Source organism: Brachyistius frenatus, unplaced genomic scaffold (genome assembly GCF_029030835.1).
Source record: "Brachyistius frenatus isolate BFR_SWC_R1_liver_20210118 unplaced genomic scaffold, ASM2903083v1 Contig_58, whole genome shotgun sequence".
NCBI classification, from domain to species: Eukaryota; Metazoa; Chordata; class Actinopteri; family Embiotocidae; genus Brachyistius; species Brachyistius frenatus.
This window is the reverse complement of record NW_027210657.1, coordinates 294183-311739: the sequence shown is the minus strand read 5'-3', so window position 1 is coordinate 311739 and position 17557 is coordinate 294183. Positions and strand designations below refer to the sequence as shown.

The following is a 17557-nucleotide window of genomic DNA, read 5'->3' as shown; positions in this document are numbered from 1 at the left end:
ATGTCGAGGGGGTGGAAACAGTATCCTGTTCAATGTGATGCAGTCCAATACGGCACCCCCACAAACCACAGCTCAGTGATTACCAAAGAGTTGAGTCAGCTCCCATCTGACTCACAAATATTCTGCGCTTCGCATACATTTTATCCCAGGGCTGTTAAATTGCATTATACAGCATTACACAGGTGTTTGTCTGATGGTTTCCAGCCGGTGTGTATCAAGTTTTATTTAAACTCAAGGTAAAACTTGAGTAAAAAATATGTTTTTAGTAAGTTGCTCAGTCTGAAGCAACTGTCATGTACTTCTGCTCTAAATGTTTCCATTGTTATTAAGGGAAGTGGTTATTTTTCTGCAGAATAACACCATTTGTGTCATATATCTAAAGATTATAGTCTCAAAAAACAGGTCTTCCTTCACATTTTATAGTTTAAGAGACAAATTGAATTGTTTGTAAGGAGCACAAACTACAAATCCCCGAAAAGAAGACGGGTGTGTTAAAGAATTAAGCTCTCAGTTTGTGTAGTAATCTCAATGAAATGGCACCGATTTAAAGTTTCGCCAGCAGCTAAAGTCGTACAGCAGTTTGATCAATTTAATTGCAGCATTGCCCTTTCATTTAATTTCTCTATGTTCTAAAGATCATCTTTCCTTCCTTATTTGTCCCTATGAACTTTATTGTCTTCAGCACAGATAGCAGAGGAAACATCAGTAATTAACTGTTTTTTTTTTTTTTTTTCAGCCTTGTGACTTAAGGGTAACAAGAGTAAAAGGAGATTCCAGTGATTTTTATTAAACCTCCTCTGGATTATGGTCTTTATTGGTTAAATCTCTTTCCCAGGAAGACAGGAAAATAACATGTATGGGGGGAAGAATACTGATAAACGCTCCGAATGCTTCTCTCATTATTAAACCAACGAGCCAGGAGAAGTCTGCAAACATGAAAGCAATGAATGCAAACAGCATTGTTGCTTTGATTGTAAAAAATGTAAACAGCCTAACGCACAAAGTACTGTTTCTTGATGGTATGTTGATGATTAATATTTTCATGGGTGCCAAGATATCGTCTTTGATGTCACATGCGCTGAACGCCTTCTGGCCTAAAAGTGGATTGTACCAAACTTTAAAACTCTATGTCTGCATCTGTCTCTGTTTCCTAACTACTTAGGAGCATAAAAGTACAACAACAATATATATATACGTTGTAATAGCACACACAAATGTGATGAAATCAAGCACTTAATAGTGTTTTATTACATAAATAGCTACTGACATTCTTGTCATTGCAACATGAGAATTAGAGCCAAAGAAAAAGTCTGTAATCAAGATACAATTCTTTGAAGCAAAGTCTTGTCGAAGGGATCACTGACACGGACATGTCTGTTTGTGTTATGTGACCGTGCAGGAGGAGTACCGGGCCGAGGGCATCAGCTGGCGAAACATCGACTACATCGACAACACAGGCTGCATCAACCTGATCAGCAAGAAGCCCACAGCGCTGTTCCACCTCCTGGATGAAGAGTGCAAGTGAGTCTAAAAAAAACTGTTTGGCTTCCAGTTCGACTGGATCACTTCTTTCGAAACTGTTTTTAGTTGCCAGTGTGATAGATCATCAAGTGCTTTTGGCAGGTGAAAGTAAAATTGGCAGGTTTTCTGACACAAAATCGCTGGTTTAATCCAGTTTGGGACCTCTGTTGCATCTGATACCCGTTTCTGTCTGTTTTTATACTGTTAGCTGTTAGATGAAAGTTAAAACACTAAAATCAATGAGACACAGAACATCAAATGTTCGCCCAGTGCTGCAGTGAGACAGCTGCAGTAGTTCTGCAGCTGGACAAGTTTTATATTAAAATTGAATGAACTGACTGTGCTGAATGTGAATTGATTGTAGTAATAAACACAGAAAATTGTCTCCCAACTCTACCGCTTTACAAAGCATTTTGGCCTCTTTTAGCTAAATGTTTTGGTCTTATGGCACAAAACAACAAGCAGACAGAGGGGCTAGTTTGTGTAGAGAGACGACGATCTAACATGTAAAGCTCAAGCAAGAGATAAAAGGGGAATTCATTCATCAGGGGGTGTGAAACTCCAAAGAGATGCTAATGTCTGCTGACTATTTTGAGAGCATGATAGTCTGATTAAATTCATGAAGTCACAGTATGTCAAACATGAATCTGTCAGCTTGTTTTAGAGCTTTTCGAGAAGGCACATAGTGGTAGTATGTTAATAACTGCAAAGCTACATGGGAAAGTGTTTAAGATTGTGAGTCCACTTGAGTGAGTCCAATTTCACTTAAAAAAATACATTGAATTAAGTCAAGCCTCTGTTTTTCTGCAAAAATAAACTTTGACAAGTAATAAAATTACCGTTGTTTAAGATGGAGAGGCCTAGAACGTATACCATCTAAATTACAGACTAAATCTGATCCTTTCAGCTTCATGGCAGCACTGTGACTACTTTACTAACAATATTTCCATCCTTATTTCCCCCCTCTTCTCCATTTGGACACTGAATCAAATTCCTCCCACTTGGAGAAGCTGGAAAGCAGCTTTTCGCTGTGCTGTTTTCATAGCTCAGGTTTCAGCCTTTCCCAAAAACCCCGGGTGTCTCATTCTTCCCCTCTCCTCTTCCTGTAAACTGTTGATTTTCTGCAGAATAGCTGGCTCTCGATATTAAAGAACTGGCAAGAAACCTGAACTGAAATTAGCTTAAAAGGATAATCCTCGACCTGTGGCATCAGAGGATAATATGTCAGAACTGGTTATAGATCAGACGATGTTGGCCTGCCACGTTTCCAGTGGTCCATTTCAAATACTGTTGTAGAGACTGGTGGAAAAAAATAGGTCTTTAATTCACCTTGTTCTGTGTGGATAAACTGATCAGGAATCTGTAATTTATACTGCAGTTGGTGGCTTTAAACAAGTGCATCGACATTTTGATTCTCTGGTAGAACTCCTTTTTTTTTTTCTTTTTTGTTGTTGTTATGTTTTCATATTAAAAACAGATGTTAAACCCATTGTTCTTCAAAGTTAACTCCTCTGTCCTTTTTTTTTTTCAGTTTCCCTCAGGCCACCAACCAGACTCTGTTGGATAAATTCAAGCGGCAGCATGAAGGGAACAGCTACATCGAGTTCCCGGCCGTCATGGAGCCCGCCTTTATCATCCGACACTACGCTGGCAAGGTCAAGTACGGTGTCAAGGTCAGTATGAAGAACAAGATCTGGCATCCTTTCCCGTTGTGTGCAGGTCTGAGCTTTAATATAAAGAGAGGTAATGACCAATAGCACCGTGTTATCTTATCACGCACAATCCAGGGAAGATCCACCACAGTGGAATTATTCCTCGATTGGAAGAAATGGTGGCAAACGGAGAAGCAAAATTACAAGTGATGAGATTTTCCATAAATAATAGTTTCAAGATCTTCAAAAATAGGATAGGATATACAACGGACTGCCATGGCTCTAAATTTACCCCAGATTACATTACAGGCTGTTGGTTTTGATGAGAAAAAAAACCTTTATTTTTTGGTACCCCTGAATTCAGCTCTGTTGGAGTACTTTGGTCAAACACAATAACATCCCACTTAGTATAGATTAATGGAAAGTTAGCCAACACTAAAACTAAAAATATACAGTTATGTATAGAGGTTCTGTGGAATGGAGCAAGTTAATATTAAAGACTCAGAAAGTGCTTACCCTTTTAAGAAATGAATGCATATATACACTACATGACTTTGTCTTAGTTTTCATGACTTTTATGGATGATTGTGTCATTAAAAGTAGCTTTATCATAGTAATTATTAGCTCTCTGCTGTAATGTTGGTTTAAGTTATATAAGGAGAACTGTTGAATGATATTACAAAGTTTTGGGTTGTAATTTATTTGGCAGGTTTTTTTCTTTGATCAGAAGCTTTGATTTATCGTTCATGATTGTATATCGATATCTTTAAACTTGTGGCCTTCAGAACGAGTAGCAACGGCTACAGCAGATGCTTATGAGCTTAATCAGTAGTACTGCTGAATGATTTTATATCTTTGTCACACACACACACACTCAGGATTTCAGGGAGAAGAACACGGATCACATGCGCCCGGACATCGTAGCTTTACTAAAGAGCAGCAAGAACGCCTTCATCTGCGGGCTGATGGGCATCGACCCGTCGGCCACTTTCCGCTGGGCGGTTCTCCGAGCCTACTTCAGAGCCCTGGTGGCTTTTAGAGAGGCGGGAAAGAGACACACGCAGAAGAAGACTGGTAAGAGCCCACGCTTAGAAAACTCTTGTTTATATTCCCATTTTACAGCAGCAATGAGGCAGGGTCTGTCTGTAAAGAGACACATGTTGCAGATGGACGGGTAGAAAGTCCGTATGTTTTTCAACAAATGTCTGTAGGGCTTTTTATTTTTTTATAAAGGCAGCTTCTGATGTTTAAATGGTGCTTATATTATTAATTTACTGAATTTTCAAAGGTTTTCAGAGACAGATTACATCAGAATAAATGCTCAAAGTGATGAAACTAGCTGATATTTTTAGTTTGGGAAAAAAAAAAAGATCACTGTCAAAATGGCAAATCCAGAAAAAGCAGAAGAACATTGACTTTTCTGATCGGTATAAACACATTACAGATACAACAAAAGTAGTAATAAACTGTCAGACTACCAAATCTAAAGAATGACAGTTATTTGATTATTCATCTTGTTTTGCTATGTTTTTGTAGCTTGCAGTTTATTGGTGTCACCAGATAAAAGCTGAAAGAACTTTGAAACATAAACAATAACCAAGTAAGCTCAGCTAATAAACTGCAAGAGATCACAAATATAGAAATGTTCAGTTTTCCTGTCGTGTCCAGTAATATATGCTCATACGCCATACAGTTATGGTTTTGTCCTCATTCATTATAGTTTTCTTTGTCGCCGCCATGTTTTCGGTAGTAACTGTTCTATAGTATTAATGTACATTGTAGTAGAGTGGTCATGTACTTACAGTAGCTCTGACTCTTTTTCCCTCTCAGCTTTGGCTCTCTAGGAATGCCTTCTTTCCCCTTAGACTTTTCTCGAGCTGTACTTTATATCCAGATATTACCTTCAGATGTTCTTTCAGCACTGCCGGCGTGTGAATCAGATTTGCGCTCTGCACCCTCTTTATCCTTCCTACACATGAAGTGTAGATGTTGTCATGTGAAAGTAGATTTTTCTTCAGAAGTCTTCAATCCTTTGCTTTATCCTTAGATATCTTTTAGAAATCCTTCCAACTAAACTCTAAAGATATCAGTGTCACCCAAGGGATTCTGTTACATGTCTTCTGAAACATTTCTGAAAAACCACAACTGTGTTTTAAACTTATGTCAAAGTTTTTAACAAGTCTTTGATGTATATACATTATAACGGAATAAATTCAATTACCACCTCCGTCCTGCCAAAGAGGACAAAAAGTAGTATCAGGTCACAGAAATACCTCTAGAAGACAATGTATGGAAGAGCCTTTGGGAGGCGAACACCCACACACAGAACTACAACGGCAAACTTTCTACTGCTGCCGCCAGTTTTGAATGTCAACCATCTTCTCTCCAGAAGTCTTTGCACAGGTATCTCTCCAGTAGACGACTGCGTCTCTTGATCTCTTCTTCTTCGCTGTCTAATCTGTCATTTCTCTCTCTCTGTTTTCCCCCCCTGTCTGTTTCCTTCTCTGTTTTGTCTTTTGTTTTGCTTTTCCAAGGGCATGATGACGCTGCTCCCTGTGCAGTATTGAAAAGTGTGGATAGTTTTAGCTTTCTGCAGCACCCTGTGCATCAGAGAAGCTTAGAGATCCTGCAGAGATGCAAAGAGGAGAAGCACAGTAAGGCTGCCAACTGAACGATAACTCCTCCCACTTTCACGTCAGACAGTGACTTGGGAAACTGTAGGGATGCAACCGACCAACATCATCAGTATTTCTAAAGCCAAAAGAGAATATCCAAAGAAGAATATCCAAACTTAAAGAGACATCGTTTCACAACGTTTTTTTTAATGTTCCGCTTTTGATTAGATTTACAACTCTTATTTTAGACTAGATGCTTGTTGGTCTGTGCTCCCTCTGTCTCCCTCTTCCCGCTCTTTTACACACCTGCATGCATTTGTTCTTGATCTTTGTCTTGCATGTTGTTCGCAAGCATGCTTCGGTCATTCTGTCACTCACACGGTGCCGGTTCAAGGCTTGCAGAGAAATGCATGACTGCATCGCTCTCCCAGCTAACTCGCACCTCGTGGTGTCCGACACTTTTCCTGTCAGTAATCACACTGCTACACTTTCATGTTTTGTTTTTTATTGGGCAGCGGGTATAGTTGCTTGTTCACCAAACACGTGTCTAAAATCAGCTGTTGTACCACTGTCACTAATACCACATAGACTGGTGATGGTGATAGAGGACTGAGGGGGGCGTAGCTGGGACGCACATGTGTGCATTATGATCACTAACTTGCTCACGGGCAGCTTTACATGTGGTGCAGGACACACTGTACAGCCGACCTCACACACTTCTCACAAAAGGTCTCCACAAATATTCCATCACACTCAAATGTGTTTGTGTGTTTTTGTTTTGTGCCACCCTGCAGCTCCAGATGAGAGTGAAATTGTTGTACAAAGCGATGAAACTGAAAAGGGTATACAGTACTGTTCGGCCCCAGTTTGCTTTACGAGTAGGCTGACACACCGTAGACTTCTCTGATTTCTCAGCGCTGTGATTGATTGGCTGTAGGCTCACGGGGAATGCTGGTGTATGAATTATGTCACTACAGTCGAAACCCAGCCAGCACACAAAGCAACCTTTATTAAACCCACTGTACTTGCATTTTTACTTTCCTCAGATAATTACGTGACCAAATGTGTTTGGAAAATTGATGTTTTAAATAACTAACCGATATCTGAAACCTACAGTCCAAACTAAACTAAATAACTCTTCAGTATCATAATTCGACACTAACAAGAGCACCAAGCTGTTAACCTCACAAATATTTACTTTATGAAATCACCTGCAGTAGTTTATACTTCCAATAAAAAGGCACATAACACTCACTGCAATAACACTGGAGTGTAACGTGGTGTCAGAGGTGTGGTTTTGTGATTGTTTGTGTGTGTCTCTTATCTGTGTCGTGTGCATGTGTGGGCTTTTTTTTTGTTCTTTCACATGATGCCAACCTGTTTGTTCGTGATCAGGTGTGAGCAGGAAGAGTCCACGCACGCCTCTGTCAGACCTTCAGGGAAGCAACACCATTAATGAGAAATCACCACGGTAAGTGTCCGCGTTGTGATCGTGTGTTTCGAGCCCTTCGTGAAGCTTCTGATCTCATGTGAGAGCGGCTGTGGGTGAGATGGTACAGCGGGTTGGTCAGTAATCGAAAGGTTGGCGGTACGATCCCCGGTTCCTCCTGTCCACATGCCACATGCAGAAGTGTCCTTGCGCAAGACGCTGAACCCCGAATTGCTCCTGATGGCAAGCGAGCGCCTCGCATGACAGCTCCATTAGGTTTATGAATATGTATGTGAATGGGTGAATAATATTAATACATTATATTTATGTAGCGCTTTTCAAGATACTCAAATAAACAGGTTAAAATGGTCAAAACAACACAATAAATGTATAAATCGCACAAAAATCACATTAAAATCCACTTAATCATTTTCTTATTTGGATTATTACAACGAGAAAAACATGTACGTTGATCAGTAATGAGGAACATGAACTTTTTGCATTTAGGCACTCGGACGGTTAAAACTGGTGATGTTTGTTGTCAGCGCCGTCACTCATTGGCCTCCAGGGCATCTTGTAAACTTGCGATTATTTCTTGGATACTTAGAGCGCTACAAATAAACTTGTCAACAAACCCCTGAACAACTTTCTTGCAGACGATCTGCCATGTTTAAGTGGTGTTAGTGTTTTTTGGTTTTTTTAATTATCTTCTGTCATGCATGTAACCCTCATGATATTTACCTCTGGGCATTGGGGCAAACATGACATTACTTTTAAAAAGAAAACAGAGTGATGACTGTGCTGTGACCCCGAGCGTCGCTCTCATGCCGCCCCACCGAGGCCGCCCTCCACCACTTCCTCTAATTAGATGTGGGCTGTGAGATTAGCAGCCCACGACCACGACGGAGGGTCTCATACAGGACAAGCTTTTGTTACACAGGAGCTGTTAAACCCCCACCACCCCCACCCCCACCCCCCAATAATGTGATTTGCAACCTCTGCCCTCCTTCAACGTCCCTCTCCACACACTCATCCTCCACACGCTAAGAGAGCACTAAACCCCGCGCAGCTGCTTCCTCCGTGATGTAAAGTCAGAGCTATGCGTCGGAGAGGAGTGCCCGGGGAGTGATAAATATCGAGTCCCTGCAGGGTGCTCCTCGGCTGGACGGAGCAGCAGACAGTGCGGTGCTTTATGGGACTCTCAACTTTGGGGATAAACACGCTACAAAACGCATACTGTACCATCACCACTTACTGAGATCCACGATCAGCTGGGGAGAAATGATCCTTTATATGGATGGCCAGATGCAACCAGAAGACTTGTGCTTTACTATATTGTAATGTCAAAATGTATTTGCAGATTTGGCCACAGACAATAAACCCTTAAACACTGGTCGCTCCTGACGTTATTCAAGGGGAACGTATCAACTCAGAAACACGTATATATCCAAAGACTTTGATTTACAATTATACACCGGAGGTTTGTGGAGCTTCTGCTGTAATTTATGACATTTTAATATAAAGCAGGCTGGTTGTACAAATCATACGTATCTGTACTGCTCCTCCGGGACTGTGGAGATGTAATCCTGTAACAAGGATAGAGGAGCAGCGAACGTAGCTGTGTGAGAGAAGCGTCCTCAGGGTCTCTTCTGTGGCCTCCATAAAGAGAGAGAGCTTTAAAAGGCTGCTCTCCTGCTCTTTGTTTTTACTTGTATTTTCGACTCTGCGTCCAAAATGTATTTCAAAATTAACAGTTTAAGATTTGACCAAAAACTAAAATTGTGGCTTGATTGAATCGAAGCAAAACAAACAAGCTAAAACTGTTACGAGAGGAAAGTATTTGATTCCTCTTCAAGTCACTTTTTAGAAAACATGTTTATGTTCAGTATTTCAGAGACTGAGAATCCACTTTCAATCCAAACATCTCGCTATTCACTAAAGTACAGATGGCTCTTCTGTTCTGCTGCTTTCTGTTTGTTTGGACTTTTATTTTTAATCAGCCATTTTAAAATCTCTCCACACGCCAGTTTCCTATCTTATTTTCGCTCCGGGAATGACTCGACCTCCTGTTAATAACACGGTATGAGTTAGCGAACACATCCTGCTGCTGTGTAATAGTATGAGGCATTAAACTTGTCTGGAGGACTTGTAAACCTTTAAATGATGATACTGTAAACAAAATAAACTGCTCCAGTGAATCTGAAGAGCTGAATGATAATGGCAATGATACATTTAAATACATTTATTCTCTATTTTGAACAATATTGTTGAAGAAAGTCTTTTAATGTATTTATTCGGTTCCTCAGACAGTTTTATTTATTTATTTTTTTCCTCCTCTTGTCTTCTGCTGTGGGCTGAAAAGAAGTTCAGGCTGGTTGTAACCACGACCTGACCGCTGCTGTTTTTGTTTGTGTTCTGGGCAGGTGGTTAGGTTTCACCTTGAGGCCTGAGGTTTAAACGTTTGAGGCTTCAGTAAACTAATTTTGTATAAGGGGAATTTCACTCTCTCCTTAGAGAAAACAAACAAACATGGAAACTGCTGCCCCTGCTGGTGACATTCCTCCTGACAAAAACATCCCCCTTTACAAATAGAAAACACAAGGTGTTGTTTTGGTGCAGTTTAGTCCCTCTTCTTTAAAGCCAAACTCGGATCTGTTCGAAAGGGCCAAAAAGGACAACGCCTCCCTCTCCTACAGTTATGTGTTGCCCCAGATTACAAAACTTGGTAAAAGGTGTTTGATTTTATATCTGAGACCTGAGATCTGTATCTAATATGCATAGTAAAACCAGAATGTCACACAGTTGATTTTTAAACAAATGTGTTAATTCGTGTCTTACCACTGCAGAAACAAAGTTTGTGGATAAGAACAAAAAAAAATCACCGTTGCCCTCAAGACATGATCAATACATCAATGGCAGGACAAAAATATATATATTTGTGGAAAGACCAGGTGACTGAATAATGATTCTATCTGAAGGCCTTTATCACAGAAAATACAACAAAAACTAGATTCAATGTAAGAGCTGTAAAAACATCAGTAAAGTGTAAGACCATGACTGACACTGCATGGTTTAGGAGTGTATGTTTTTTATTTAGTCATAGTTATTTTATGTAATTGCATCTGGTAGTTTGACATTTAAAAGAAACAAAAACGATTAAGTAAACGTGTTTTTAGCCACGAAAGGTTAGAAATAATTCACTGAATGTCGACTCTTATCAATGTAAAATAATATAATTTACCGAATGGGGTGACAAGTAGGTTGGGTACTCAGGTGACTTTTGTTGATGATTTTTATTTTGTATATACCTTCTTTTTGCTTTGATGGTCGGTGCAAGTAAAACAAATAGAAATGAATAAAGGAATTCCAAGCACTTGAATAAAAGTATTGAAAATACAACATGTTACATATAAATATATGTTACACTGTAAGTACAGTTTATACGTTGAATTTATATAATAATGGAGGATAAATAACTCTTCAAATTGATTCATTGATTCTAATAAACAAATGTCTAACTGCATGTTAAAGCTTTAATATTTAAGATAGGTTTAGTTATATACGTTCTGTTTGCTGTCTTGTAATGCCAAAGTTCATAGAGTAAGGTAAGCATAAAATATATATGAATTTGGATTTCTATGTATTAATCGCTTTTACTGGTCTGTGCTTTTTTCTTTTCTGAAGGAGTTCTCCGGGCCTCGGCTGGAACGGACGTGTGGGTCGACACAGCCGCTTATCATCCAGCAGCTCCAATGCAGAAGAAGACGGCATCTTCGTCAACTCTGCCAGCAGCAAACTCCTCGAAAGAGCCCACGACATCCTGATGTGAGAGACAGGACACGTCTGCAGTCGCCATAACACTCTGAACCCACCTTTAACCCTGGTGCAGTGATGATGCTGCTGTCTTTTCACCGAAGTGCTTTTCTTTCGTCTATTAAATAGTTCTCTTTGTGCTTCTTTCTGGTTGTAATTTATAACACTAGTCATCACTTTATTTTAGTTGTTATTTTGTTCACCAGTGTTTCTTAGTGGTTTAGAGACATCTGTAAACCTGAAAGAGCCGAGTTCAAACATCTGCACCGCTGACCCTGACCTCTGACCTCCCTACGGAGGGGAGCAAGTGAAAAGGGAATTTCCTCCCCACGGGGATGAATAAAGTTCCACTTTATTGACAGGGATATGACCCACTGGGGAGGAATTTCTGGGATTAATTGAATGCTTTGTTGGCCTTGTTCATGACAGTAACAAACTACTCATCTCACCTGTTGATTTAAAGAACTGCCAGACTAACTTTTCTATTTTGTTATTTTATAAACAGGAGGAACAAAAACTACAAATCAAAGCCAGTTCTTCCGAAGGTACGGGTCAATACATCTTTTATTGATCATAATTAAAGGCAAAGATTCAAACACAGTGTTACATTATCAACTGACTCTGACTTCCCACCTGCAGCATTTGCTGAACGTCAAGTCGCTGAAGTACCTGAGCAACCTGACGCTTCACGACCGCATCACCAAGTCCCTGCTTCACCTGCACAAGAAGAAGAAACCTCCCAGTATCAGCGCACAGTTCCAGGTCAGACACACACGCACACACGGCAGCGTACCAAAGAGCTCAATGATTTTCCATTCAGTAAAAGTAACACGATGAGCCCGAACTGGACCGAGGAATCCCCCTCCAGCTGTGAATACGATACAAACAAGGTGTGTCCTTTACCAGTGCCCACGGGAGGAAACATCCCTCTTTTCTCAACCTGCTCACAGCCTTTATTGTCCACTGTGTGCGTGGCGAGTACGTGTGAGGTGTCTGTTTTAAAGTAACACCCAACCAAAAGTTATAGATGTATGAGATCATGTCTGGTATTAAAAAAAAAAATAATACATTGGATTTGGTGAGAAAGTAGAAAATTAGCCTTTACTCATTCACTGACACACCCTTTTTTTAAATTCCTCATTACTCTTAAAATGAGCTTATTCCTCCCATTTCAACTCCTGAAATCAATCAGGAAGCTGTTAAATGGGACCGCTCTGCTCTTTGATATTCTTTTTAAAAGGCCGCCTCGAACAGGAGATAAATGAGACAGACCGCTACCTCTTCTAGTCAGGCTCCCTTTAGCTCAAAAATATCTGATGGAAGCTCTCTTTGGCAGCCGGTAACACACGAAAGGCTAAGAAAAACTCTCGGCATCTAAAATGTGCTATTTTCTCCCTGACTTCTGAGAGAGCGAGCCGTATTTCTGCGGCTGTTGGAGGTACAGACGAGTGCCGAGGCCCCTCTGGCAGGCAGCCCCGGCCTCTTGTGTGTGGATGACTTCACTCTCCACATCCTGTGCTGCGCTGATTGCTTTAATCTCCCGTGGAGGGAGGTGGGGGGGGGGGGGATTGCCTCCCGCCACTCAATTATAACGGACACATGCTGACACACATGTGCGTGTGTTTACAGGCGCAACACAATAGCTGCACATGGAAATGCTACACGCATGGTTCCTTTATTTATTTATTTTCCCAGCGCCACATGCCTACGTAGACATGTTGCTAGCAATCATGATGCCAAGCAGAGACTTTAATCCTGCAGCAAAAGAGTTTTTACTGTCACTTCGACCCCAGCTGATGAGAGAGACACACCTGATTGTGGCTCCTCACTTGTCAAACAGCTGTAAAGTTTTCCTCAGCTTGCTGTGTTCGGTTAAATGTACCGCCTCGTTTTTGTTGTGTTTTCTCTGCAGGCGTCTCTCAATAAGCTGATGGAGACTCTGGGTCAGTCTGAGCCGTATTTCGTAAAGTGCATCCGTTCCAACGCTGAGAAGGTACAGTGGGTCGACTCCACATTGCGGCCACTTTGACTGCTTTGGTTTAGTTTTCAAAGCATTTTTTTCATTTCCTTTGAAGTTCGAATTTTTTAAAGCTGTTTATCATCCACCCCCCCCCCTCCCATCTGTAACCTCCGCCGCCTGTCGCTCCTCCTTTTCTCTTTAATTTTTTCCCCCTCTGCTCGATTATCTTCTTCTTTCTCTGGCTATCTGTCTGTCTCTCAGCTGCCCTTATGGTTTAATGATAACCTGGTGCTGAGGCAGCTGCGTTACACTGGTATGCTGGAGACCGTGCGCATCCGGCAGTCGGGTTACAACATCAAGTACAGCTTCAAGGTAACGCTCACAGATTCACACCCTGTAGATACTCTTTTTAAAAATCATATTTTATGAACTCATCATCTTAAATTGAATATGGTAAATAACAAAAGAAGGAAGTACTACACCAAATATATACAATATATTTCCCCAGAATTTAGGTGGTTTTGCCACAATAGCTGTTAAACACTTTGCTTTTTTGTTTTACAATTTTATGATACATTACTTCATATGAGTACATAAATTTAGGCTCCTGCATCTTTTACTCCAGTATATTTGAAAAGGAAATATTGTTGCTTTTACCCCACTACATTTATTAGAAAGTTAGTCTCTAGAAACATTAGAGTTACAGTTTTGAAGATCTGAGTTTTGTTCTCTTTGGCTTCAACTCTGGAAGTGAACATCGTGTTTTTGGACTCTTTCCCAGAGATCTAAACAGTGTCACCTGTGTGACGTCAGTTAGTTGGCAGTTGAAGCATGAGCCTGTCGAGTTAGCTCCGCCTGCCCTCTGTGGTGGAACAACCACTGCTGGCTGATATCGGGACTTTCTTTCTTTCTTTAATCTGTTCTGAAATACAGAACTATACACTTTACATATTACATCCATGTCCGGTAAATGCCCACATTTGATACTTCATAACTCTGGTTGGCAACTCAGCTTTTTGTTGAAAACAATTTGTCTCCACACCCAAAAGGGCAAAGAACTATTTTATTCAACATGACAAACTCATCAGTTTCACAGGCTGAGTGTGATGTACTCGATAAAGTGAACTGACCTTTATGTGTAGAATCGGTGGAGTTCCACTTTAAACTCTATTCATTTCCTGAGAGTTATAACAGACCCACTTCACCCATGATTTTTCGACCTTTGTCTGAAAATGCCAGGAATCATGTTTTCCAGAAATCAAACACTCAGTCAGGAGTAAAAGGAGTTCAGCAGCAGATCATATTAACGTGTCCCCTCTGTGCAGGCGTGTGCCGGCCAGAACGCCGTTGTACTATCAATCTCACCGCTCACCACACAAAGCTTAAACTGCACTCGGGTTTCCATGAGGTTCGGTGCCAGTGATGAATTCCCCTCCAGGAAACTTGTCGCTGATGTTGCTCCAACTGGGTTCATTGCGTGTAGCGTCAGGAGGGAATTATGGGGGATGTGAGGTGGCAGCCATCTTAACCACACTGGCTCTCTTCTGAACAATGATGTCAACCTTGTGAGAAATGCAATGTGCCTATTAAAGCAGACCATGTTAAATGCAGATTGGAAGTGAGTTGTTGGACAGAAAACATTTGGGAGTGGCTCACGCCTACTCTGCTTTTTTCTCACACAAGTTTCCATTTTGTGGTCTTTAATGTGCCCGTCACATCCTGCCAAGGTTTTAGGCAAAGATTAAGTCACTCTGATTTCTTATTCAGGTGTCACTTTACCAAACTTAACCACAGAGGTGTCTGCTTTAGGTTTTATTTAGTGGAGCTCTTAGATCTTCACAGTTAGGCCTCCCGCTGCCTCTTAAATACAATCAAGGGTAGTGATGTTTCATTTATGGCACTGAAAACCATCTGAAATTACTAATTTCAGAGATTTTATTTTTTTTTTTGGAACAGAACTGACTCTGTGACTGATCAGAAGCAATGTGAGAGTTAGACAAGATGAGTTTCACTAGTTTTCAACTTCAGTATAAAACTGCAGTGGTGGAAAGTTCCTAAGTACATTTACTTAATTACAATTCATGAAATCATGCATGTTTTTTAGGCATTTGGACTGAAGTATATCTATTTTATACTTTTTTATATATGATAATATTGATGTTCAGTCTCAAGAAAATTTTTGTGACATCTGTAGTTGCTAGTTACTTTTAATATGAAGGTCCACCTATACTCACAAATGTGTTTTAGTCAATGCTACTCTTGTTGGATTTTTGACCTTCACCATGTAGAATGATTTATGTTCCTAATTTCTAACCAGGTAACTGAACTTTTTTTTTATGTTAGAATCCTATCAGACACAAATTATCATTCAAAGCAGAGTATTTTTCATACATCTATGAACATGCCTGTAGAGAATTTAAAATTTCACCCCAAAAAATAAGCATATTATAATCCTTTAAAATACAATGCACAGTTAAAAAAATGTTAAAACAGTGGTTCCCAACCTTTTTGGTTTGTGACCCATTTATAAAATAAGCAGAGTCTGGTTTTGGCTCTTTGTCATGTTTTAGTTGTCTGTGTTGTTTGAGTTCCACATGAGTACTACTGAAAAATGGTTCCCACTAACATTTGTAAACTAATTTAAAAATGATATTTATAATTTTGTATTTTGTGTGGACCATCCTTTTCATTTAAAATGTACATAACAGAGTGCAAAACTCATAAAGCTGCAATTGTTTCGATGATCTCACTCAGATAATTTTAGCATTAGACATCCTCATTTACCAGAAATTCCTCCAAACATATTTAGCGCTGCGGTCAGCGCTAATGAGAAATATCTTGAGCATGGTATCACTTTGGAGGATTCTGCTGTTCAGAACAGAGCCTCTCCATTGTCCTCGGGTCTCCGAAACACTCCCTATGCTTGTAATTGTATAAACACAGCATCTGTTTCCCCGTCCACCCCCTGCAGCCCAGGGTGCAGATTGTACTGAATTCAGACAATGAGCCTCAGTTTGAGGAGTGGGAGTTCAGCATATTTATGCCATGATGTTTGAACCCCTGCAAATATGGACGGCGTGGACTTTTACCTGAAACCACATGTTCCTTGACAGCTTTGTTTTTTCAACTTTGGTCTGCTCAAGAGATGCTACAGAAGCTTCGGTTTCTGCTGCTGATCAAGATTTATGTTTCAAACCCCCAACCAGTTAATCCTCTACCAGACAAACTGTTAGCATTAACAGATTCATCGACATGAAGCTTTCATCAGACAGAAATCTTGTGCACACGACACAAACATAAATTTCAAACAGAGCAGAGCTGTGGGGTATTTACATTTTCTTCTCATTAACACCTTTCTTCGTTCTCATGACAGGATTTTGTCCACCACTTCTGTGTGCTGCTGCCAGAGGGCACTAGCGCGACCACAGAGGGCATCCAGCAGTGTCTGGATCAGATAGACCTCCAACCGGAGGGCTATCAAGTGGGAAAGACAATGGTATTCACCCACTTCCTCCTTTCCAGTTCTTCTAAATCAACCTTTCAAATATGCAAAACATGGTGTGACATCTGTTTTTAATGAAGCACATTATCAGTAAAAAAAAAAAAAAAAAATAGACATATGCGGGGAAAAATATTGTTATAGTTATTTCTGTGAAAATGTAAGAGGGATATCAGGGTTCATTAAGTCGCAATGTAAAGGCCAGATGTAAAAGGAATTATATAATTTTTTTTGTGATTTTGGTGAAAAGAACATTTTGAGGCTGATTACACTGTGTTATTGTGTTTATTGTTATGTTTACTGTTGCTGTATCTGAGACCAAAGAATGATTTACTCATAAGAATGAAGGTTTTTAAGTTTCTCAAACTTATGAAATGCCCCAAAATATATTTAAAAAAAAAAGAGTCATGGACCTGAGGAAAGTGTAGTATTGGGAATAACCTCATAATATCTGAAAGCATCCTCCCTTTGAAAAAGAAGGATGTAATGTGGACAGTGCCCCATATTTGGTGTGTGTGTGCAAGTCCACGGTGTGACTCAGCCATGATAGAGGGGTCCATGCCTCTGGGTTGCTGTCTATATAATTAGAGGATCATACCTTACATTCTCGTGACCACGTATCTGGCCAGGGATTTCTGAGCTCTGTCTGTGCGTGTGGATACGATTGACTTTTGAGAGGACTGTGTGTATTATCTCGTGTGTATATCCCGTGCTGACTCCATCGTGGCTCCTCCCCTCAGGTGTTTTTGCGGGAAGCTGAGCGTCAGCGGCTGCAGGCCTTACTCCACCGGGAAGTTCTCCGACTCATCGTCATGCTGCAGCGGCGGTTCAGAGCCCGACTGGAGAGGAAGCAGTTTGTCAGGATGAGAGAAGCCGCGACCTGCATCCAGGTACAGTACGGTGTTTTTTTTTTGGTGTTTTTTTTTATCATCGCAGCTGTTATCTCCATCTAGTTAATCTCTATTTAAATTTTTTGGAAAATGGTCCTGAGAGTTGAGCATTAATTATCAACTTTTAGTAGCAGTATGATAAATAATTTGCTGATATCATTGGACGGTTTTACAAAAT

At 40.4% G+C, this 17557-nt stretch overlaps 1 protein-coding gene across 8 annotated transcripts in view; it reads left to right on the top strand.

The window, feature by feature from the left end:
- The window catches only part of myo9aa (myosin IXAa), a 229071-nt gene that overhangs the window by 196986 nt on the left and 14528 nt on the right, over positions 1-17557 (top strand). For 6 of the 8 annotated variants that reach the window (XM_069705611.1, XM_069705615.1, XM_069705618.1 and 3 more), the window contains 12 exons: positions 1400-1521; positions 3053-3194; positions 4052-4247; positions 5708-5827; positions 7184-7259; positions 10902-11042; positions 11536-11575; positions 11670-11792; positions 12943-13023; positions 13252-13362; positions 16364-16486; positions 17230-17379. In XM_069705611.1, coding sequence (XP_069561712.1) covers positions 1400-1521; positions 3053-3194; positions 4052-4247; positions 5708-5827; positions 7184-7259; positions 10902-11042; positions 11536-11575; positions 11670-11792; positions 12943-13023; positions 13252-13362; positions 16364-16486; positions 17230-17379 — 1425 coding nt within the window. The remainder of the gene's footprint in view (positions 1-1399; positions 1522-3052; positions 3195-4051; positions 4248-5707; positions 5828-7183; positions 7260-10901; positions 11043-11535; positions 11576-11669; positions 11793-12942; positions 13024-13251; positions 13363-16363; positions 16487-17229; positions 17380-17557) is intronic. The other 2 variants (XM_069705619.1, XM_069705617.1) reach the window with 1 other exon arrangement.